This window comes from Delphinus delphis, chromosome 6 (genome assembly GCF_949987515.2).
Source record: "Delphinus delphis chromosome 6, mDelDel1.2, whole genome shotgun sequence".
NCBI lineage: Eukaryota > Metazoa > Chordata > Mammalia > Artiodactyla > Delphinidae > Delphinus > Delphinus delphis.
Genome location: NC_082688.1, coordinates 96,788,744 through 96,814,495, shown reverse-complemented (window position 1 = coordinate 96,814,495; position 25,752 = coordinate 96,788,744). Strand labels below are relative to the sequence as shown.

At 37.6% G+C, this 25,752-nt stretch overlaps 1 protein-coding gene across 2 annotated transcripts in view; it reads left to right on the top strand.

Annotated features, from left to right (window-relative positions):
• Positions 1 to 3,834: 3,834 nt before the first annotated feature.
• LOC132427524 (zinc finger protein 25-like) overlaps positions 3,835 to 25,752 on the top strand; it is a 38,669-nt gene continuing 16,751 nt past the window's right edge. The window contains exons 1-4 of one of the 2 annotated variants that reach the window (XR_011246523.1): positions 3,835 to 3,976; positions 5,192 to 5,250; positions 7,220 to 7,346; positions 25,569 to 25,661. Coding sequence is in view for 1 of the 2 variants with exons in the window: in XM_060015109.1 (XP_059871092.1) it covers positions 7,199 to 7,346; positions 25,569 to 25,661 (241 nt within the window). In the remaining variant the exon portion in view is untranslated. Of the gene's footprint in view, positions 3,977 to 5,191; positions 5,251 to 7,194; positions 7,347 to 25,568; positions 25,662 to 25,752 lie in introns of both variants that reach the window. The other variant, XM_060015109.1, reaches the window with a different exon arrangement.

Sequence of the window (25,752 nt, the reverse complement as noted above, 5' to 3'; positions counted from 1 at the left end):
AGCCCATGTCCCCTGCATTGGCAGGTGGATTCTTAACCGCTGTGCCACCAGGGGAGCCTCCAGCTGCTTTTAATATTTTATATTTATCACTGGTTTTGAGCAATTTGATTATGATATACTTTGGTGTAGCTTTATGTTTCTTATGCTTGACAGAAACTTCATGGATGTATGGATTTACAGTTTGAAAAGTTTTCAAGCATTATTTCTCTAAATTTTCTCTCCCATATCCCTCACACTCCTACAGGAACTCCAAGTGCATATTTACCTGGTCACTTGAAGTTTTTCTACCATTTGCTGTTTATTGTTAATTTTTTTCTCTTTTTTTTTCTTATGTCTTTTCCCTAGAAATTCATAATGTGCTGTTGATCCCATCAACTGTATTTTTATATCAAGCATTGTAGTTTTCATCTACATCTAGAAGTTCAGTTTGAATCTTTTATCTCCCATGCCTCTACTTAACTTTTTGAATGTACAGAATACAGTGACAATAACTGTTTTAAAACCCTTCTCCTAATTCTAACACCCGTATATGATTAGCAACAATTTTAATTGGTTTATTTTGCTCAGCATGGATCCCATTTTCTTGAATCTTTACAAATCTGATCATTTTTAATTGGATTAGAGACTCGTTGGGTGGTGGATATTTTGTAGTCAAAAAAATATTCTTGAGCTTGGTTCTGAGATGTATTTATGTTATTTGTAAACGGTTTGATCTTTTTGTGTTTTGCCATTAAGGTTTGTTAAGTGAGATGAGAGCAAGGCTCTTCTTTGGACTATCTTGTCCTGAACAAAGGGCCAGCCATGACCAAGCACCTCAACCTAAGGGAGCAGCACCAATTTGGTCAGGACTTTCTCCCAGGTTAGTGCCATACTCTCTTGCTCGCTTGCTGTGACTCCAACTAATAGACTAATCCTGAACAGAAAACCAAGAGCAGAGTAAAGGGATTTTTATTTCTTTTTCCCTACTGTCAACACAGCATCTAGAATAATAGGTGTCACACAGCAGGTTTTATGAATACACAGAAAAGATATTTCATATATAATATATATAATATATATAATATATGAGATGAGATGTATATGTACTTTATCTCCGTTAGTAATCTTTACTTAAATTCAATTATGACTTATTTAATAAAGCTCCACCAGCCTTTTTGTACTTATTACTTTTAATTCATTAGAGAGGTGTATTAGTTTGCTAGGTCTGCCATAACAAAATGGTGCAGACTAAGGACTCAAGCAACAGAAATATATTTTCTTACAGTTAGAGAGTCTAGAAGTTCATAATCAAGGTGTCCTTAATTTTGGTGTCTTCTGTGGAATCTCTCCTTGGCTTGCAGGTGGTTGTCTCCTTTTTTAAATTGAAATATATTTGACATATAACATTATGTAAATTTAAGTTGTAAAACATGTTGATTTGATAGGTTTATGTATTGTAGTATGTTTGCTGTTGTAGGGACAATCAGCACCTTGATCATGTTACATGATTATCTTTTTTTTTTTTTTTTGGTGATTGGAATAATTAAGATCTAGTCTCTTAGCAAGTTTGACGATTACAATACAATATTGTTGTTTGTATTCACTATATTGTGCTTTAGATCTCTGGGACTTTTTTAGTGTTGCCCTCTTATTGTGTCTTCATATGGTCTTTCTTCTGTAGGTATGCATTCCTTGTGTATCCAAAGCTTCTTATAAGAACACCAGTTGGATTGGATTAGAGCTTACCTTAACAGCCTCATTTTAACTTAATTACTTCTCTGAAGGCCCTAACTCTGAATATAGTTACATAGTAGGGTACTCAGGCTTAGGGCTTCAACATATTAATTTGGAAGATGGGTACAATTCAGCCCATAATAGAGGACAAATTATGATAAAATTGAAAATGAGTAACTTGTCATTTTGTGCATGAAAATCCAAGACTATTAATATTAAAATTAGTTAAAAAATAAATTAGAGGATGAAGGAGAAAATATTGTTAATATATCAAAACAAGCATCTCTCCTATGTGCAAATAAATACTAGTTATACCATATGTGAGAGTGTTTTATTTACTGTAATAGGATTCAAATTGAAAGAACTTAATAAATGTTTACCTATATGTAAGTCTATATGAAGAAAAGTATTAACCTGCATAAGAGAGTTAAAGAAGAGAGAGGATATATAGTGGGCAGGATTATATTAGTGGCAGACAGGATAATGTCACTATTTCACTTTTGTAAAGATATCTTTTCTTGCAGGCATGCAGGGTGCAGCCCAGCAATGTAGTTCTAAATAGTTTGACCTGATGATATGATTACATTTTAATTAAGGGTCAAAATAAGCTGTAAATAAGTAGAAAAAAGGAAAGCTTGTATCTGAAAAATGTATTTGTGTGGTGTACTGCACTGAATAAAGTTGAGGCTAATTAACATTGGTTATATTTGGGAAGGAGATGGAGAGTGGGAACTTCCTCCAATTATCCCATCAAGCACTACTCTTTTGATGAAACTGATCTTGTGTTTTTGTATAATTTAAAACAAAATGTTGAAATATATTTATATACATTAAAGAACACAGGAAATACTCCATAAAATGTTGAAAGAATAATGATTTTTCAACAGCCTTTCTCAGGTCAGAATTGGTGGTGTATGAAAAAAATACTTGCAAAGTATATTGAGTATTTTGCTAGGCCTATGTCATGAGGAGGGCCATCTAATTTGCATAAAACAAACATGGTTGGGCTATCAGTGCATTATACTGTCATATTTAGATTTAGTGTTAGAAGGTCAGGCATTTTTACCTAGAAAATCATTGCCAAATGCAAGTTCATGTACCTGATGCACAGTAAGGCCAAACAGACCAAAACATTGATGTTTGGAGCAGGTAAAGATTTACTGCAGTGGTCAAGCAAGGAGAATGAACAGGTGGCTCATGCTCAAAAGACCTGAACTCCTAGATGATTTTGAGGAAAGAGTTTTATAGGCATATTTGGGGTCGGAGCCTGCATGGTATCTACTTTGGTTGGTGATGAGGTGACTGGGTGCTCTTCAGGAATATTGTGCTCAACCTGAAGTTACCATCCTCCTGCAGAGAGGGGGCTTTAGATCCTGCAGCAAAACTCAAAGATATTTTATGTATAATCCCTTGAAGAGGAACCAGGTCCCTGTTTTATAGCTGCAGTATTGTTTCTTGACTGCTTCTCTTTGCTTCTGCACTCCCTCCGTTCCCTGGTTAGTAACTGTTTGAATCTGTCCTTTGGAACTCAGCGATGGTCTAGGAGCTGAAACCTTTTTCCTACAAAGATGCAAGGGACAGGGAAGGGCTTTTGTATCCAGAAGAGCCCTGTAGCGTCCTACTTGGTTTCAAAATTGCAGTAAATGAAAAAGAAGTCTGTCCCATTATGACTAAACCAGTGAACTCACTTTTGAGAAAATACGCTATTTGTCTTTCACAAAGGACGCCCCCTTGATGCCAAGTAGGTTAATTAATGCAGAGACGGAAAATTCTATTCCATTAGGAGGATATTTTCTCGGGACTATCAGGATCTACCAATCTGGAGAATCTGGTATCAGTCATGACCTTTACCTGCTTGCCTTGGTACACCCACATAGGCCAGGTATGGAGATAGTTCAAGAACCACAGTGCGGAGAAACACCCAATCCGGGGTCTCGGAGAACCCAGGACCACGGAACAAGCATTTCCCCCGTATTTCTACTCTGCTGCAATAAATGGATTGCTCTGTTCAAGACACCCCAGGGCGCGGGGAGCGACGGGAAATGTAGTCTTTCTCCCTCCACAGCCCTCCTGGTTTCTGGGGCTTCCTCTGCGCCTGTGCAACATAGGCCCCGCCTCATCTCTTCCGCCCTCGCAGGCCTCGTGGTGTGAAGAGCCTGGAGTTTCGGCCCTCGCAGGTGCGGGATCTGCACGGTGGAGACGGGAACTTCGCGTGGCCCGGAGCTTTGCTGAGAGCGGCGTTCTCGTGGCGGGGGCGGAAGTGGTACGTCTCGGGCCTTCTGGTCCAGGCGGGACTGCAGTGCCCGGGTCTGGCCTGGACGTCGGCCCTGGGAAGGTGGGTGGGGCGATCCCGGTTCGGGCCTTGTGGTCTCGGGGACAGGTGGCGCTGAGACCCGTTAGGAGCGGGGACGGTGCGTGTGGGGATGGAAAGCCCGGCCCCGCCTGCATCTGACGGGGGGACGCCGGGGCGGACAGTGGGAGGGAAGGCGCGGTGGTCACGCTGGCCGTGAGCGGGCCAGAAAGCGCGGGCGGAGAGTGTGCTGGGCAGCCCTGCTCTGGAGCGGGAGAGACCCGGTCAGTTACAGCCGTGTCACCGGTACTGTGGGCGGGAGAAGTAACCTGGGGACGAGTCAGGTCTGCAAAGGAGGCTATGAATAATGCCTGCTTCCTGGCGTTGTTCTTAGAATTCGATGTGGTGTCATTTGGAAAAAGAGGCAAGTGCCAGGTACTAACCGCCGAAAAAGTGACAGTAGATGTTGTTCAGAAGACACTTTGTTCTTTTCCTTGGGTGGTTTACAGAAGCCTCCCAATTATCTCGTGATAGCGGTATGAGCATCTGCATTAAACACACGTTAAGCAAAAAGCAGATCTGAGTCTCAGGGTTGTGAGGTGGTCCTGAGTTTGAGAGCGCCTGTGACTTCTCCAGGCCCACCCGGCATGTGACAGAGCCAGGAGTCGAACAGTCGTTCATACCGTTCAGTCATCAGAAGAAACTTATCAAGAGTCCCTTTTGAGAAAATGCAGCCCACTTCAATAATGTTTTTAAAAATTGTCTTAAAGCTTGCCATCCTTTTTACTGGGCTTCCTGTGGATTTTCTAACTCCAGGGGTAAACAATATTGCTAGGAAAACAAAGTAAGGATGCAGGCAGTGTCTTTTCTTCTACTGTTAATTTTAATGAAACGTGTCGTTCTTTGGTGTATTTTAGTATGTTAGTTTTTTGTTTGTATTGTTTAAATTAGTAAAAAAAATTATTTTTACCAACTGAGAAGTGGTAGGTTTAAGTCCCATGATCATTTCAAACTGGAAGATGGACAAGTGGTGCTTCCACAGGGTACTTCCCTTGCCTTTTCAAGGGCCAAAGTGAGTCCTTAGGGAGGCTGCTTGTCAGCTGGGCTGCTGAGGTGATTGGGAGGTGAATGTAGGAACTATAAGGCAGGCCAGGTGTTCTGACCTTTTCCTCTTTCTGTCCCCCCAAGCTGAATCTTCACCGTCCTCTACACTCTCCCAAGACCTACTGAAAATGAACATATCTGAGGTGAGCCCTTTATTCATCCCCCTGTTAGTGGTATGATAGATTCAACTCTTGATTTCAGATTGCTCTCAGATTCTGTTACACATCTTTTATCAGTGTAAGTTATTTCCCTTTTATAATCAGTTTTACTTGGGTCATGAATGTACCCTGAATTATATCGAATACCTTTTTGTATCTATTGGAGTAAAGCTACAGCTTATTTTTTTTAATCTCCAAATATTAGAGGTAGCAAGTAGCTTAAATGGATTTTAGAATGTTAACTTACTCTTGAATTCTTGTATAGACCCTACTTGATAGTGGGTGTGAGCCTTTTTTGTTTTAAATTTGTAACTGACATCTTTTTGCTATTATCATATTTGAACTTTTATTCTGTATTCACACACTACATTACCCTATAATTTTGTTTTCTTATGTCCCTGACTAACTGTGGTATCTTGGTTATATTAGTCTTTGGGGCTCTTTCTGCTTTTTTCTCCTCTCCTCTCCTTTCCCTTCCCCCTTCCTTCTTTTATCCTTTCTCTCTCTCTCTCTCTCTCTCTCTCTCTCTCTCTCTCTCTCTGTGTCTATTTCATATGAGAAAATCGTCTGTTATAGACTTCCTGAAACTCACCTCTAAAACTGGACTTTGTGAGTACATCTGCTTTTTGTGTGTTGATGTAGATTACTGAGTCACTTTATTTAAACAGTCATGGATCTAGTCTGGTTTTCTATTTTTTTTATTATTTTCAGAGAAAATTGTACATTTTTGTCTGTTTTTGCAATGTATTTTCATGACCTTGTTGATAGTTTTCTCTTATATTTGTTGTTACATCAATAATTTCTGTTTTCATATATTTAAACTTTCTACTTAACACAGGGAATGCTGATCAGAAAACAACCAAACATGTTAACGGGTCGGCCCTGTCATAAATCTAGAATTTCAGAGCCTGCTGTTGGGCTTGGAAATTTGTACTGTTAGTATATTCTAAATACTGAGTTGAGGGAGCATGCACTCAACCGTTTTGCTGGTTCCAACTTCAGTACACCAGCTGTCAATTTCTTTTTTAGATAGGTGATATATTCACATGACTCTAAAATCTAAACAGAAAGCATATTCATTGAGGTCTTGATCAGTTTGAATTAATTATTTTTTGTGGTGCAAAGTATGAATCAAGGTTATTGTTATTATTTTTCTAATGGAGTTTTTTAGTCTAACATGATTTGTGTCAGAATATACTTTCTCCATTGAATTGCCCAGACACCTAAATTAAATAATTGTGTGTGTGCATTATGTTTGTATATATCATTTTTATACTTTTTCTTTTGCTCTCTGTGTTTCATTTTCATTAATATCACATACTTTCTTTGTCTTAAGCTCTATGGTATGTCTTGAAATCAAGTAATACCAGTCCTCTGACTTTGTTCTTTTTCAAAACTGTTTTCATATTCTAGATTGTTTGCTTTCTATGTAAATATTAGAATTAACTTGTGATTCTAAAAATCCTGGTAAGCTTTTGATTATGATTTCATTGAATCTATAGATTTCTTTGTGGAGAACTGACAATCTCCATCATACTGAATCTCCTAATCTATGAATTCAATATTCATCTCTGTTTACTAGGTTGGTTAGAGAATTTTGAGCTGAGAAAAGACATGACCTGACTTATAATTTAATAATAACTCTGAGAGTGGGCCCTAGTGAGATAGTGGTGGAAATAAATGATATAGCAGGACTTTCAGTAATCCTTTCAAGAAATGGTGATGTTAGCAGTTGTACTTTGAAGTGATCAAATTTTGGATGGAATTTAAAGGCAGAGCCAAAACTCTGAAAATGCCTGCTTCCCTAGGACATCACAGATAATGTGTGTACTGTCAGATATTTTTGATTTTTCATAATGTGAAAAAATTTCAGTTTTCATCTTACATTCCAAAGGTATTATCCATGTCACCTAATTTTGAATTCTTCAGATTGATGAGAAATGTGCTTTCACAGACATCAGTGTCATTCAAGGACGTGACTGTGGAGTTTACCCTGGAGGAGTGGCAGTGTATGAGCTCTGCTGAGAGGACCCTGTACAGAGATGTGATGCTGGAGAACTACAGCCACCTTGTCTCATTGGGTGAGCCTACTTTATCATGCGACTGCCTACAGTGTATTTGATTTTCTGTTTCTTCTCCTGTTTTTTTAAAAAATCATCTATATTGAGGTATAATTAACAGAAAATAAAATTCAACAAGCTTCTATGTATAATTCAGTGACTTTTGAAAAATGTGTACGGCTATACCACCAAAATCATACAGGTATTTCTATCATGTGAAAATTTTCCTTATGGCCTTTCTCAGTCAGTCCTCTCTTCCCACCCATTTTATGATAATCACTGATCCTCTTTCTATTTCAATACTTTTGCCTTTTTTGAAAGTTCATATAAATGGAATCACACTTTATATACTGTCTGTATGGCTTCTTTCCCTTAGCATAATTCTTTGGAGATTCATGGATATTATTGTGTGTTGTCTGTATTTATTCTTTATAGTGATGAGTAATGTTTCATTCTTTGGCGTGTATTTTCAGTTGTTGATAAGACATGAGGTCCTCTTTGCTTTGGTGCTATCATAAGCAAAGGTGCTATGAATATTTAAGTCCAAGTCTGTGTGTGGCTATGTTTTCATACCTTTGTGTAAAGACCCTAGTTGTTGTTTCCTGGGTCTTATGTATACCTACAGGAAAACCTGGTTTTATCGTGCTTTACTTTATTAGGCTTCTCAGCTGTTACTTTTTGTTACAAATGGAAAGTTTGTGGCAGCCCCTTGGGTCCAGCCACGTCTATTGCTGCCAGTTTTCAAACAGCGTTTGCTCACTTTGTGTCTCTGTGTCATGTTTTGGTAATTCTCACAACATTTCAAACTCTTTCATTATTATACTTGTTATGGTGATCTGTTGTAATTGTTTTGGGGCACCATGAATTGCACCCGTATGAGATGGCAAACTTGATTGATAAATATGTGTGTGTCTTGACTGCTCCGCTGACTGGCCATTCCCCCATCTCTCTCTTTCTCTTCAGGCCTCCTATTTCCTGAGACATAATAATATTGAAATTAGGCCAATTAATAACCCTGCAATGGCTTGTAAGTGTTCAAATGAAAGGAAGAGTTACATGCCACTTACTTTAAATTAAAAAATAGAAATTATTAGTAAGGAAGGCATGTTGAAAGCCGAGATATTCTGAAAGCTAGGCTGATCGCACCAGTTAGCCAAGTTGTGAATGCAAAAGAAAAGTTCTTGAAGGAAAATTAAAGTGATAACTCGAGTGAACACATGAATGATAAGAAAGTGAAACAGCCTGATTACTGATATGGAAAATATTTTAGTGTCTTGGATAAAAGGTCAAACAACATTCCCTTAAGCCAAAGTGTAATCCAGGGCAAGGTCCTAACTCTCTTCAATTCTGTAAAGGCTGAGAGAGGCAAGCAACCTGCAGAAGAGTTTGAATCTATTATAGGTTGGTTCATGAGGGTTAAGGAAAGAAGCCATCTCTATCAGATGAACGTGCAAGGGGGGAGCAGCAAGTGCTGATGGAAAAGCTGCAGCAAGTTATCCAGAAGATCTAGTTAAGATGATTAATGAAGGTGGCTACATGACACAACAGAGTTTTAATGTAGATGAAATACTCTTCTATTGGAAAAAATGCCATCTAGGACTTTCATACGTAGAGAGGAGAAGTCAATGCCTGGCTTCAAAGCTTCAAGGACTCTCTTGTTGCGAGCTAATGCAGCTGGTGACTTTAATTTAAATCCAGGGCTCATTTACCATTCCAGAAATTCTAGGGGCCTTAGGAATTATGCTGAATTTACTTTGCCTGTGCTCTGGAAATGGAACAACGAAGCCTGGATGACAGCACATATGTTGACAACATGATTCACTGAGTATTTTAAGCCTATTGTTAGACCTACTGCTCAGAAAAAAGATTTCTTTCAAAACATGCTCATTGGTTATGCACCTGGTCATTCAAGAGCTCTGATGGAGATGTACAATGTGATTAGTATATTTATGCTTGCTAACACAACATCCATTCTGCAGCCCATGTGTTGAGTTGTTTTGACTTTCAAGTCTTATTATTTAAAAAATATATTTTGTAAAGCTATGGCTGCCATAGGTAATGATTCCTCTGTGGGTCTGGGCAGAGTCAATTGAGAACCTTCTGGAAAGGATTGACCATTCTAGATGACATTAAGAACATTTGTGATTCATGGGAGGAGTTTACAATATCAGCCTGAACAGGAGTTTGGAAGAAGTTGATTTCAGTCATTATGGATGACTTTGAGGGGTTCCAAACTTGAGTGTAGGAAGTGACTGCAGATGGGTGGAAGAAGCAGAAGAATCAGAATTAGAAGCAGATCCTGAAGATGTGACTGAGCTACTGCAATCCCATGATAAAAATTTAATGGATGAGGAGTTGCTTCTTGAAGGGGCAAAGAAAGTGGTTTCTTGAGATGGAATCTACTGGTGAAGACACTCTGAAGATCCTTCAAAGGACAACAAAGGATTTAGAATATTACACATTTAGTTAATAAAGTAGTAGCAGGGTTTGAGAGGATTGACTAGTTTTGAAAGAAGTTTTACTGTCTGTAAAATGCTGTCAATTCGCTTTGCATATTACGGAGAAATAATTCATGAAAGGAAGAGTCAATTGATGTGACAAACTTCATTGTTGTCTTGTTTTAAGAAACTGCCACAGCCACCCCAGCCTTCAGTAACCACCACCATTAATAGTCAGCAGCATCAACACTGAGGCAAACCCTCCACCAGCAAGATTACCATGCACTGAAGGCTCAGTGATGGTTAGCATTTTTTAGCAATAAAGTGTTATTTTAAATTAAGATATGTACATTGTTTTTTAAGACATAATGCTGTTGCAAACTTACTAGTCTACTCTGTGTGTAAACACAGATTTTCTATGTATTGGGAAACCAAACAATTTGTGCGACTCACTTTATTGTGATATTCACTGTATTGCTGTGATCTGCAACCACACCTGCAGTGTCTCTGACATATGCCTGTATATGAAGAAGAAAACAATAACTGCCAAATGTTTTTAAAGTGCATGTGTCATTTACGTGGGCATTAGTAACTTATAGTAATTCTAGTTGCTCCAAATATTCACCATCATTTTGTGGTGTAAACCCGATGAGTTTTTATCCTTTTAGTGGGGGTCTGTTGTATCTACTTGGGTTTCATTTATCATTTCTCTTTGACTAATGACGATGAACAACTTTTGTATGCTATTTGTTCATTCACATAGCTTTTAAAAAAGTAAGTTCAGATCCTTAGCCCATTTGTTTTGTTGAGTTTTTCAGCTTATAATTCAGTTGAAAGAGTTCTTTATACAATCTTGATAGAAGACTTTTATAAGATACACATGTTGAAAATTTTTTCTCCTAATCTGTGGTTGATCTTTTTAGTTGTGAAACAGTTGGGCAAAAGGTTTTCATGTTGATGAAGTCCAATCTATCATTTCCTTTACTTTCCTATTCTATTCCCCCCACCCCCTGTTTCATAATTTGCCTAACAAAGGTCATTCAGATTTTCTCCTCTGTTTTTTTCTAGAAATATCCTTGGTTTAGATTTTACATTTAAGTCTTTGACTTTTTCCGGTTAATCTGTGTAAATGGTGTGAAATATAGATTGTGATTCATTTTTGCAGCTAAAGGTCTGCTTGGCTCACTGGTTATCCTTTTCCTATTCAGTTGCCTTGGCACCTTTTGAAATAAATTGTACATATATGCATAGGCTTCTCTCAATATCATTCTGGTTTATTGATCTAAATACCTATCTTAATAGGTATGCACTATTTGACTAGTGCACTAGTCATGCACTATTTTGATTAATCTGTCTATGCAGTAAGTTTTTACATCAGAAGGAATAAGTCCTCTTAACTTTTTCTTTTGGCTATTACAGTTTGTTTTTCTTTCCCTATAAATTTTAAAAAATTTTATTTTTTCTGGAAACCCTAGTGGTGTTTTATAAGGATTGTGTTGAATGTTTAGAAGATTTGGGGGAAAATTTACATCTAATAATATTGAATTTTCTGATGTGTGAACAATGTCCTTACTTTTCCTTAGCATTTAATGTTCCTTTGCAGTGTGTTACAGTTTTCACTTATGTGTCTTCAGCCTTTTTTGTGAGATGTATCCTTAAATCTTTTGATGCTATCTGTAATGATACTTTTAAAAACTTCAATTTCCAATTTTTTTTTGGATTTAAGTAGAAATATAATTCATGTTCATTGATGTTGTTTATCTCTGTTTTGCTAACTTCACTTGTTACTTCTACTAGATGTCTTGAAGATTTCTTAGACTATTATATATATTAAATAATATGATTTGTAAATAAAGATATTTTTCTAATCTCTATGCATTTTAATTTCTTTTTTGAACAGGCCAGGATTTAATGTGAAGAATTTATTTATTATTTACAACTAAGTATGATGTTAGTCATCGGCCTTAAATAGTTACTCATTGTCACCTATTTCTTTTCTTTCTATTCCTAGTGCTGTAAAATTAATATCATTTCTTCCTTAAAAGTTCATACTAGAATTCATTACAGAAGCAATCTGGACCTGGAATTTTCTTTGTTGGAATTTTTTCTTTAATAACAACTTGATTGAGGTAGAATTCGTGTACCAAAAGTTCACCCTTTTAATTTACACAATTCAGTATATATATATATATATATATATCTATCGTGTGTGTGTGTGTGTGTGTGTGTGTGTGTGTGTGTGTGTGGGGTACGCAGGCCTCTCACTGTTGTGGCCTCTCCCGTTGCAGAGCACAGGCTCCAGATGCACAGGCTCAGCGGCCATGGCTCACAGGCCTAGCCGCTCCATGGCATGTGGGATCTTCCCAGACTGAGGCAGGAACCCGTGTCCCCTGCATCAGCAGGTGGACTGTCAACCACTGCGCCACCAGGGAAGCCCCACAATTCAGTATTTTTTAATATGTTCACAGAGATATGGAACTATCACCACTATTTAGTTTTAGTATATTTTCATCACCCCTAGAAGAAACCCTAATCTACTAATCTACTCTGTGTCTATAGAGATTTGCCTATTTTGGAGGTTTCATATAAGTAGAATCACAAAATATATAGCTTTTTCTGAGCGGCTTCTTCTACTTAGCATGATCTTTTTTTTTTTTATTTTGCGGTACGCGGGCCTCTCCCTGCTGTGGCCTCTCCCACTGTGGAGCACAGGCTCTGGACGCGCAGGCCCAGCAGCCATGGCTCACAGGCCCAGCCGCTCCACAGCACGTGGGATCCTCCCAGACCGGGGCACGAACCCGTGTCCCCTGCATCGGCAGGCGGACTCTCAACCACTGCGCCACCAGGGAAGCCCAGCATGATCTTTTTAGGTTCATCAGTGTTATAATATGTATCCGTAATCAAATTCAATTTCTGGTTAAGTAATATTTGATTTTATGGATATATCACATTTTTTTTTCCATTGGTGGGCTTTGGGTTGTTTCCATTTTGACTGTTAATGAATAATGCTGCTAGACCAGTTGTGTTTTTGTGTGCACATAGTTTTCCATTCTACTTTGTATATACTTAGCGTAGAATTACTGGGTGATATGGTAACTCTGTTTTAACAATTTTAGGAACTGCCAAAAGAACTTCTCAAAGCAGTGGTACTTCTTTTACCACCCCACCAGCAATGAATGAGGGTTCCTGTTTTTCCACATGTACCTGCATAATTGTTACTGTCTGTTGTTTTTTTTTTAGCCCTCCTAAAAAAGTGGAGTGTGAAGTGGGATTTCATTATAGTTATGAGTTGTATCTCTCTAATTTTGAGCATTTTAATGTGTTAATTGCTTATTAGCTGTTTGTGTATATTCCTTGGAGAAATGTCTGTTCACATCCCATTCTCCATTTATAAGTTGGGTTATTTGTCTTCATTGTTGACTTTCAAGATTTTTTAATATAATCTGGATACAAGTCTCTTTATCAGTTATATGTTTTGTAAATATTTTCTTCCATTCTATGAGTTGTCTTTTCACTTTCTACATGGAGCTCTTTGAATCGCAAAAGTTTTTTATTTTGATAATATCCAGCTGGACTATTTCCTCTTTTCCTCTTTTTTGTCAAATCTCAGAAAACTTTGCCTAACTCAAAGTCAAAAACATTTACTCCTATTTTTTTCTGTATATTTTATAATTTTTTTCTCTACATTCAGGTCTGTTATTCATTTTGAGTTAATTTTTATAGATGGTATGTGTTACAACTTTATTCTTTTGCATGTGAATAGTGAAGTGTTTTCCAACATCATTTGTTGAAAAGACTATATTTTTCTGATATAATTGTAGCCCCCTTGTTGATTCTAAATCCCTTGAGATTTCCTAAATGTAAGAGAGATTGAGGTGTCTTTTGTTATTGGTAACAAGCCCCTTTCAACCGTGCCCTAGTTCATGTTAATGAGGTAGCATTTGGAAACCCCCTGAGGATGTAGGCTTGTTGCCAGGAATACCAATCAAGTGATTTGAGGGTTGGGACATTCAGGCCCACCCCCAGACCTCCAGGGCTTGATGTAATTACTAACAACAGTTATTCCTACATAATGAAATCTCCATAAAAATTTCTGAACTCTAGGGTTCAGAGAGCTTTGTTGTTGGTGAACACTTGTAGGTGGTGGGAGGCTGATGCTCCTGGACAGGGCATGGAAGCTTTGCCCTATGCAGCTTTTTTGTCTGGCTGTTTCTGAGTTGTATGCTTTGTAATAAACCTGGCAATCTATTAATAGTAAGCAAACTGTTTTCCTGAGTTCTGTGAGCCATTCTAGCAAATTAAACCTGAGGACCAGGATGTGGGAACCTCCCATTTATAGCTAGCTGGTCAGAAGCACAGGTAGCAACCTGGACTTGTAATTGACATCTAAAGTGTGAGGAGAGGCAATCTTGCGGGACTGAACCCCTAGCCTGTGGGATCTGGTGCAAACTCCAAGTGGATATGTCAGAACTGAATTGAATGTAGGACACCTTGCTTGTATTGCAGTTGCCTGGTAGTGGGAAAAACCTCTACACATTCAGTGACCAGCAGTGAAGTAGTATTGAGAATACAGAAGTATTTTGTGAGTAGAGACAGTAATATAGATGAGAAACAGGAGTGTTTTCTATAACAGAGTAATTGAAATTGAATAGTGTGAGCCCTCCAAGTTTTTTCTTTATCAAGGTTGTTTTAGCTATTTTGGGTAACTTGCATTTCCATAATTTTAGGATTGGTTTGTCAATTTCTGTAAAAGAGTAGAGCTGAGATTTTGAGAGGGTTCGACTGTAGCTCAACTCCTGGAGTATTGCCATCTTGACAACTTTAATTCTTCTGATCCATGAACATTGAGATTATCTGTCTTTCCATTTATTTAGGCCTTTTAAAATTTATTGCAATGATATTTTGTTGCTTTAAATGGGCAAGGTTTATACTTTTGTTAAAGCTATTCTAAGTATTTTATTCTGTTTGATGCTATTGTAAATGGAATTGTTTTCTTTATTTCATATTTGGATTGCTCATTGCTAGTACATAGAAATACAGCTGAGTTTTGCATATTTATCTTGTATTCTGCAACCTTGATGAACCTGGTTATTAACTTTCAGAAGTTTACTTATTTATTTCTGGATACCTTAGGATTTTCTATACTGATTTGGTTTACCTTGCCCTTCCTTTCTTTGCTGTTTTATGATAAAATTTAAGCTCATGAATTGAGACTTGGTTTTGCTTTGTTATTTTTATTTATTTATTTTTAATTAATTATTTTTGGCTGCGTTGGGTCTTCGTTGCCACATGCAGCCTTTCTCTAGTTGCAGTAAGCGGGGCCTACTCTTCGTTGTGTTGTGTGGGCTTCTCGTTGTCGTGCGCGGGCTTCTCATTGCGGTGGCTTCTCTTGTTGCGGAGCACGGGCTCTAGGCGCACAGGCTTCAGTAGTTGCGGCGTGTGGGCCCAGTAGTTGTGGATCGCAGGCTCAGTAGTTGTGGCACATGGGCTTAGTTGCTCTGCAGTGTGTGGGATCTGCCTGGATCAGGGCTCGAACCCGTGTCCCCTGCATTGACAGGCGAATTCTTAACCACTGCGCCCCCCGGTTTTGCTTTTTTAATGTAAGCATAAGGCACTATATTTTCCTTTGAAAACTGCTTTAGCTGCATCACACAAGTTTTGATGTTGTGTTTTTATTTTCATTTAATCCAAGATATTTTTTAAAATGTCCAGTGATTTCTTGTTTGATCCATTGGTTTTGTAGAATTCGTTTACTTTCCAACTATTTGTTTCATAATTTCTTATTGTTATAATTTTTATATCCTTTGTTTGTGTGTCACTCTGGATAATATTTCATGCATGGTTCAGTCTTACTGAATGTATTGAAATTTGTCTTAGGCCTAGCATATGATCCTGGGGAATGTTCCATATGTGACTGAAAAGAGTACTTTTTCTTGATGGGGATTAGTTCCAGTGGGCTGATCATATTGCTGAAGGCTTCTATATCCTTTTAATATCTTATCTACTTGTTTTATTAAATATTGAGAAAGGAATGTGAGTATCTAAGTATAATTTGTGTGTTATCTTTCTTAACAAGATTTGCTTCAGGCATTTTGAAGCTCTGTTTTTAAGTGGCAAAGCACTTAGGATTGTTACATCCTCCTGATGAATTTTCCCTTTTAGCATTTTCCATTGTTTATTTTTATTCCTGGTAGTATTTCTTTTCCTGAATTTTGTTTGGTACTGTATAGTCAGTCAGACTATCATTTGCTTATTGTGTGCTTCGTGTGATATATAGTTTTTCTGTCCTTTTATTTCTAACTTGTGTCTTTACATTCACAGTCAGTTTCTAAGAGAGTATGTTTGTTTTACTTTTTATTAGCTCTGACAATTTTTGTGTTTTAGCAAAATGTTCATATCACTTATATTTAATACTATCTTTGTGGTTGAATTTGAAACCTTCTTGCTGTTTACCTTCTAGTTTTTTGTCTTTTTTCCCCCCTCTTTCCTACCTTCTCTGTGATTAACTCGTTCCCCCCCACCCCCACCTTTTTTTTTTTTCTTTGGCTGCACTGTGTGGCATGCAGGATCTCAGTTCCCTGACCAGGGATTGAACCTGGGCCCTCAGCAGTGAAAGCACAAGTCCTAAGCACTGGACCACCAGGGAATTCCCTTAACTACTTATTTTTAATGAATCTCCTTTAACCACTTTTGGCTTCTGAGATATACTTGTTTGTATTTTTAGTGGTTTCTAAATATACATCTCTGAAGTGTCAGTCTGCCTTCAAATATCTTGTTACTTCAACTTTGTTATTACAGAATATTTTCCTTTTCTGTCTTTCATCCTTTGTGTTCTTGTTGTCATTTATTTTACTTCTACATATCTTATAATCCACATAATACCTTGTTTTCTTCTTATAAAATGTTATTTGCACTTTAATATATTTTTAAAACAAGAACAATGTGTTTTATTTATATATTATCCATTTACTTTTCTCTTTATTTCTTTTGTGTAGATTCATATTTACGCTTGGTATAATTTTTTAAAATCCAGATGACTTAACTTTTCTTTTAGATCTGGTCAGCTGGCAATGGGTTTTATTTATTCATTTGTCTAAAAGTGTCATTTATATTTTTGGATAAGTACTAGCACTTTGAGTTTGCTCAGGATTCCAGACGCTGGTTTGGGGAGACAAGAGGAACCTAAATTGATTGATTGAGGCAGGTGAAAGTTAATACTTAATTTTAGGTCCTTTATTTAGCAGAGAAAGTTAGTAAGAATAATGTACTGAATTTGTAAGATAAGCATGAACAGTTTGAAAATCTCATGTTTGGACATACTGACTTTTTTTTAAAAGCTGCCATTTAGAATAAGTCACAGGGGAACAGAAATGTTTGCCATTCTAATATTAATATTAGACTTTAATATTAGACTTTTGAATCATCTGGGAAAATTTGTTAGAAATGCAGATTCTCATATGTCACCCCAGAACATTAGACATTCTAATATTAATATTAGACTCTAATATTAGACTTTTGAATCATCTGGGAAAATTTGTTAGAAATGCAGATTCTCATATGTCACCCCAGAATCACAACTTAAGAACCACTAGAGTAATAGAATGCTCAGTTGGCCGGGTGCCCTTTGAAATTAATGAGGAATTCCTGAAGGCACTGAATATGGCAGGTCTATTAGGACCATATGGCCCTTTGACTTGGGAGTCCCAGTGACCTTCTCAGAGTGCCTTTGAGGTCAAAAGCTGCCATAACGACACTAAGGTATTAGCCTTTTGCACCATTCACAAGCAAACAATGCAGTTTCCAAATAAGTATATGATTGGAACATAACAAAATGAGTGCAAAAGCACATGAGAACCTACATGTCTTATTAAAGAGATCTATGTCAGTTTTTATATCTGATGTAAATATTGGTAATCCTTTTACCAAAACCCTTTGGAGTCTTTTAGTGTTTTTCTCCCCTCCAGGGAGTATATTGTCCTGCCTTGAAGTTCAGTTCTGGACTTTTGTTTTAACACTGTTTTCTCAACATGTTCATGTTTTTCTCTATCTTCTTTAACCTATGGAGTGTATTAGAATAGCAGCTTTGAGGTCCTTGGAAGCAAATTTAATCTCAGATGACATTTTTTCTTCTGTCCCATTGATTGACTTGTTTCCTGGTCATGAATCATGTTTTCCTTCTTTTCATACTTGGTCATTTTTTTAAAATTTAATTTTAATTTTATACTGGGGTATAGTTGATTTATAATGTTGTAGTAGTTTCAAGGTACAGCAGAGTGGTTTAGTTTTAAATATTCATATAAGCATTCTTTTTCAGATTCTTTTTCCATATAGATTATTATAGAATATTGAGTAGAGTTCCCTGTACTATAAAGTATATCCTTGTTTATTTGATATATAGTAGTGTGTATATGTTAATCCCAAACTCCTAACTAGTCCCTCCCCCGCCTTTCCCCTTTGGTAACCATAAATTTGTTTTCAAATTTATGAGTCTGTTTCTGTTTTGTAAATAAGTTCACTTACATCATTTTTTTAGATTCCACATGTAAGGATATCATGTAATATTTATCTTTCTCTGTCTGACTTCACTTAGTGTGATAATCTCTAGGTCCATCTGCAAATGGCATTATTTTATTCTTTTTGCTACAAATGTTACAAATGGCATTAGTTTATTCTTTTTTATGGCTGAGTAATATTCCACGGTAGATATGCACTGCATCTTTATCCATTCCTCTGTTGATGGACACTTAGGTTGCTTCCTTGTCTTGGCTATTGTAAATAGTGCTGCAGTGAACATTGGGATGCATGTATCTTTTTAAATTATGGTTTTCTCCGGTTATGTGCCCAAGAGTGGGATTGCTGGGTCATATGGTAGTTGTATTTTTAGGTTTTCAAGAAACCTCCACACTGTTCTCCACAGTGCTTGTACCAAATTACATTACCACTGACAATGGAGGAGGGTTCCCTTTTCTCCACACCCTCTCCAGCATTTATTGTTCATAGACTTTTTGATGATGGCCAGTCTGACTGGTGTGAGGTGATACATCATTGTAGTTTTGATTTGCATTTCTCTAATAATTAGAGATGTTGAGCATCTTTTCCTGTGCTTTTTGGCCATCTGTATGTCTTCTTTGGAGAAATGTCTATTTACATCTTTTGCCCATTTATTGATTGTTCTGTTTTGTCGGGTTTTTTGATATTGAGCTGCATGAGCTGTTTGTATATTTTGGAGATTAATCCTTTGTCAGTTGCTTTCTTTGCAAATATTTTATCTCATTCTGTAGGTTGTCTTTTTGTTTTGTTTATGGTTTCCTGTGCTGTGCAAAAGGTTTTAAGTTTAATTAGGTCCCATTTGTTTATATCTGTTTTTATTTTTATTACTCTAGGAGGTGGATCTAAATAGATGTTGCTGCAATTTATGCCAAAGAGTGTCTGCCTGTGTTTTCCTCTCAGAGTTTTATAGTATCTGGCCTTACATTTAGGTCTTTAATCCGTTTTGAGTTTATTTTTGTCTGTGGTGTTAAAGAATGTTCTAGTGTCATTCTTTTTACATGTTGCTGTCCAGTTTTCCCAGCACCATTTATTGACGAGGTTGTCTTTTGTCCATTGTATGTTCTGGCCTCCATTGTTGTAGATTAATTGACCATAGTTGTGTGGGTTTATTTCTGGGCTTTCTGTCCTGTTCCATTTATCTATATTTCTGTTTTTGTGCCAGTACCATACTGTTTTGATGACTGTAGCTTTGTAGGATAGTCTGAAGTCAGGGAGCCTGATTCCTCCAGCTCTGTTTTTCTTTCTCAGAATTGCTTTGGCTATTCAGGGTCTTTTTTGTCTCCACACAAATTTTCAATTTTTTTCTTCTAGTTCTGTGAAAAATGCCATTGATAATTTGATACGGATTGCATTGGATCTGTAGATTGCATTGGGTAGAATAGTCATTTTGATAATATTGTTTCTTCCAATCCAACAGCATGGTATATATTTCCATCTGTGTCATCTTCACTTTCTTTCATCAGCGTCTTACAGTTTTCAGAGTACAGGTCTTTTGCTTCCTTAGGTAGGTTTATTCCTAGGTATTGCATTCTTTTTGATGTGATGGTAAATGGGATTGTTTCCTTAACTTCTCTTTCTGATCTTTCATTGTTAGTGTATAGGAATGCAAGAGATTGCTGTGCATCAATTTTGTATCCTGCAACCTTTCCAAATTCACTGATTAGCTCTGGTAGTTTTCTTTTAGCATCTTTAGGATTTTCTATGTATAATATAGTGTCATTTGTGAACAGTGACAGTTTTACTTCTTCTTTTCCAATTTGGATTCCTTTTGTTTCTTTTTCTTCTCTGATTGCAATGGCTAGGACTTCCAAAACTGTAAAAGTGAATAAAAGTGGCAAGACTGGAGATCCTTGTCTTGTTCATGATCTTAGAGGAAATGCTTTCAACTTTTCATGGTTGAGAATGATGTTAGCTGTGGGCTTGTCATATATGGCCTTTATTATGTTGAGGTAGGTTTCCTCTATGCCCACATTTGGAGAATTTTTATAATAAATGGGTGCTGAATTTTGTCGAAAGCTTTTTCTGTTCTGTTGAGATGATGATACAGTTTTTATTCTTACATTTGTTAATGTGGTGTGTCATACTGATTGATTTGTGCATATTGAAGAATTCTTGCATCCCTGGGATAAATCCCACTTGGTCATTGTGTATGATCCTTTTAATGTATTGTTGAATTCGTTTTTTTAGTATTTTGTTGAGTATTTTTGCATCTATGTTCATCAGTGATATTGGCCTGTAATTTTCTTTTTTTGTGGTGTCTTTGTCTCATTTTGGTATCGGGGTGATGGTGGCCTCATAGAACAAGTTCGGGAGTATTCCCTCGTCTGCAATTTTTGGAAGAGTTCCGGAAGGATAGGTGTTATCTCTTCTCTAAATGTTGATGGAATTCGCCTGTGAAGCCATCTGGTCCTGGACTTTTGTTTCTTGGAAATTTTTTAACCACAGTTTCAATTTCAGTACTTGTGATTGGTCTGTTTATATTTTCTATTTCTTCCTGGTTCAGTCTTGGGAGATTGTACCTTTCTAAGAATTTGTCCATTACTTCTAGGTTGTCCATTTTATTGGCATATAGTTGCTTGTAGTAGTCTCTTATAGATCCTTTGTGTTTCTATGGTGTGAGTTGTAACTCCTTTTTCTTTTCTAATTTTATTGATTTGAGCCCTCTCCCTTTTTTTCTTGATGAGTCTGGCTAAAGGTTTACCAATTTTTTATCTTTTCAGAGAACCAGCTTTTAGTTTCATTGACCTTTTCTATTGTTTTCTCAATCTCTCTTTCATTTATTTCTGCTCTAATCTTTATTATTTCTTTCCTTATGCTACCTTTGGAATTTGTTTGTTCTTTCTCTAGTTGCTTTTGGTGTAATATTAGATTGTTAATATTTGAGATTTTCCTTTCCTGTGGTAAGGTTGTATTGCTATGAACTTCCCCCTTAGAACTGCTTTTGCTGCCTCCCACGTTTCAGATCGTCATGTTTTCATTTTCATTTGTGTCAAAGTATTTTTTTATTTCCTCTTTGATTTCTTCAGTGATCCATTGGTTGTTTAGTAATATATTGTTTATCCTCCATGTGTTTGTGTTTTTTACAGTTTTTTTCCTTGTAGTGGATTTCTAATCTCATAGCACTGTGGTTGGAGGAGATGCTTGCTATGATGTAAATCTTCTTAAATTTTCAGAGGCTTGATTTGTGACCCAAGATGTGATCTATCCTGGAGATTGTTCTGTGTGCCCTTGAGAAGAATGTGTATTCTGCTGTGAGATGGAAATGTCTTATAAATATCAATGAAGTCATTTAAGACTTGTGTTTCCTTAGTGATTTTCTGTGTGGTTGATCTGTCCTTTGAAGGTGGGGTTTAATAATAGTGGCATTGAAATCTCCCACTATTATGTGTTACTGTTGATTTCTCCTTTTATGGCTGTTAGTATTTGCCTTATATATCAAGTTGCTCCTATGTTAGGGCATATATATTTATAATTTTTATATCTTCTTTTTGGATTAATCCGTTGATCATTATTCAGTGTCCTTATTTGTCTTTTTGTAACAGTCTTTATTTTAAAGACTATTTTGTCTGATAAGAAGATTGGTACTCCAGCTTTCTTTTGATTTCCATTTGCTTGGAATATCTTTTTCCATTCCTTCACTTTCAGTCTGTATGTGTCCCTAGGTCTGAAGTGGGTTTTTTGTAGACAGCATATATATGGGTCTTGTTTTTGTATCCATTCAGCCAGCCTATAAGTCTTTCGGGTGGAGCATATCTATATGTATGTTCTTATTGCCATTTTGTTAATTGTTTTGAATTTGTGTTTGTGGGGCTTTTTTCTTCCCTTCCTCTTTTCTCTTTGGTGATTTGATGACTATCTTTAGAGTTGTGTTTGCCTTGCTTTGTCTTCTTTTGTGTGTGTGTCTCTATTGTAGATTTTCAGTTTATGGTTACCATGAGGTTTTGATATAGAAGTCTGTATATAAACAAGATTGTTTTAAGCTGCTGGTCTTTTAATTTCAAATGCATTTCCAATATCCTACATTTGTACCATCCTCTTCTCACAGTTGCTGGCTTTGATATCATTTCTGTGTGGATGATTTCCTACCTTTACTGTTTGCCTTTACCAGTGAACTTTTCCATTAATAATTTTCTTGTTTCTTGTTTCTAGTTGTGACTTTTTCTTTCCATCTGGAGAAGTTCCTTTCGCATTTGTTGTAAAGGTAGTTTGGCGGTGCTGATTCTCTCAGGTTTTGCTTGTCTGTAAAGCTTTTGATTTCTCCATTGAATCTGAACGAGAGCCTTGCTGGGTAGAGGATTCTTGGTTGTAGATTCTTCCCTTTCATCGCTTTCAGTATATCATACCACTCCCTTCTGGCCTGCAGAGTTTCTGCTGAAAAATCAGCTCATAACTTTATGGGAATTTTGTTGTATGTTATTTGTTGCTTATCCTTGTTGCTGTTAATACTTTCTCATTGTCTTTAATTTTTGTCAATTTGATTAATGTGTGTCTCAGTGTGTTCCTCCTTGGGTTTTTCCTGACTGGGCCTCTGCAGTTCCTGGACTTGGGTGACTGTTTCCTTTCCCATGTTAGGGAAATCTTCAGTTATTATCTCTTCAAATATTTTCTCAGGCCCTTGCTCTCTCTCTTCTTCTGGAACCCCTATAATGCGAATATTGGTGCATATAATGTTGTCCCAGAGGTCTCTTAGACTGTTCTCATTTCTTTGCATTCTTTTTTCTTTATCTGTTCTGCAGCAGTGATTTCCAACAATCTGTCTTCCAGCTCACTTATTTGTTAGTCTGCCTCATTTTTCCTGCTATTGATTCCTTCTCATGTATTTATATTTCAGTTATTGTATTGTTCAACTCCCTTCTCAAAGCTTCTAGTGCATAATTAAACATTTCTTCTATCTTCTTCATCTGTGCCTCATTCTTTTCCCAAGATCTTGGATCATCTTTATTATCATTACTCTGTATTCTTTTTCAGTTACGTTGGCTATCTCTATTTCACTTAGTTGTTATTCTGTGGTTTTATCTTGTTCCTTCGTCTGGGCCATACTTCTCTGCTGTCTTATTTTATCTAACTTTCTGTGTTTGTGGTCTCCATTCCTCAGTTTGCAGGACTGTAGTTCCTTTTGCTTCTGGTGTCTGCCCCCTGGTCGGTGAGGTTGGTCCAGAGACTTGTGTAGGCTTCCTGGTTGGAGAGACTGGTGCCTGCCCACTGGTGGGTGGAGCTGGGTCTTGTCCCTCTGGTGGTCAGGGCCTTGTCAGGGGGTTTGTTTAGAGGCAGCTGTGGGGTTAGGAAGACTGTAGGCAGCCTGTCTGCTGGTGGGTGAGGCTGTGTTCCCACCTTGTTGGTTGGTTGGCCCGAGGCATCCCTGCACTGGAGCCTGTAGGCTGTTGGTTGGGGCCAGCTGTCGGTGCCAAGATGACGATCTCCCGAAGAGCTCATGGTGATGATTATTTCTTGAGGCCTCCGCCAGCAGTGTACTTGCCCCCACAGACAGCCACGGCCAACCCCCGCTTCTCCAAGAAACCCCCCAAGACCCACAGCTATGTCTGGCACAGGCTCCTATGGAGTCACTGCTTTGCCCTGGTTCCTAGTGCACGTGAAACCTTGTGTGTGTCCTCCAAGAATGGAATCTCTGTTTCCTCCAGTCCTTTGGAGCTCCTGCACTCAAGCCCCACTAGTGTTCAAAGCCAAATGCTCTGGCAGCGCCTCCTCCTGATGCCAGACCCACAGACTTGGGAGCCTGATGTGGGGCTCAGAATTCTCACTCCTGTGGGAAAACCTCTGCGATATAATTATTTTCCAGTTTGTAGGCCACCTACCCAGTGAGCATGGGATTTGATTATATCACAGAAGCTCCCCTCCAACCGTCTCGTTTTGGCTTCTTCTTTGTCTTTGGGTGTAGAATATCTTGTTTGGTAGGTTCAAGTCTTTTTTGTCAATGGTTGATTGCAGTTGTGATTTTGATGTTTTCATGAGAGGAGGTGAGCTCAAGTTCTTCTACTCCGCCATCTTGTCTCCTGCTCCCCGCCCCATACTTAGTCATTTTTGATAGTGTGCTACATATTGTGACTTTTGCATTGTTGACTGCTAGATTTTGTGATATTTGTTTAAATTCTTTGGGGCATTTTTTGGGGGAGTAGTAAATTAGTTGAGAATAATTTTAATCCTTTCAGTGCTTGCTTCTAATGTAATTTTTTTTTTTTTTTTTTTTTTTTGCGGTACGCGGGCCTCTCACTGTTGTGGCCTCTCCCGTTGCGGAGCACAGGCTCCAGAGGCGCAGACTCAGCGGCCATGGCTCACAGGCCTAGCCGTTCCGCGGCATGTGGGATCTTCCCGGACCGGGGCACGAACCCGTGTTCCCTGCGTCGGCAGGTGGACTCTCAACCACTGCGCCACCAGGGAAACCCCTAATGTAATTTAATTCAAGTAAATCATTTAAATTAACTGAGTATTTGCTTGTTATTCCAGGTCTAGAGCATTCTTTAAGACTAACTTGGTCACAGTAGTAGGACAATAATACTCTTGGATACAGAGCATCTAATACCTCACATAGTAGAAGATCTTTCCACTCTTTCCAAACATCCTGTCTCTGTGTATGCTTGGGAATTTTTCCACCTATTGTGTTTGGGTTCTTTTTCCTGCATTGTTGGAAGCTTTCTTATATGAATGTACAAATTTTACTCAAGGTGACCTTTCTGTTAGAGCTTCCTGCCTCTCTCTCAGCATACCTCTTTCCTCTGAAATATTTTACTCCAGAAATTCTAATTGTTTTGGCTTTCCTGAACTCTGAACTTTGCATTCTGTAGTTCAGCAGGCTGTGATTTGGTGTCTTCTTTCTGTACCATAACCTAGAAATTCTGTTTCTTTCCCTTCTCTCAGAGGTCCTTGTTTTCCAGTGCCATTGTCTCATGTGTAATCCCTAAAGGTCATTATTTTATTGATTTTGTATGGTTTCCAGTTGATTGGCTTGTACCATTATTCCTCTTACACCATGATGGTCATGATTGGAAGTTCCTGTGCAGAGCCTCATTTAAACCTCTGTACATGTAGACTCAATGTTATGTATCCTTATGATTCAGGGCTTTAATGAGATCAATTCCTTTTTAGATTCAGAAAAAAACTATATTGTAGTTTCCTCTCCAAAGGAAAGGTCAAATGAGCACCATAACTTTGCTACTCCTATAACTATTCCTTCCTTCACATTCATGTGCATTAAAGCCAGTTCAGCTGATCTAAATGCCATATTATTTCCCATTTACAGGGTATTATTTTACAAAACCGGATGTAATCATCAAGTTGGAGCAAGATGATCCATTGTTATTAGAGGAAGAATTTCTAAACAAGAGCCATGCAGGTGAGTTGAGTACTTTAGACACAACTCCAGGGGAAGTTAGATCCAAAATGGTCAGTTAGAGGTGGACACTGTGAAATAGTTTAAACACTTT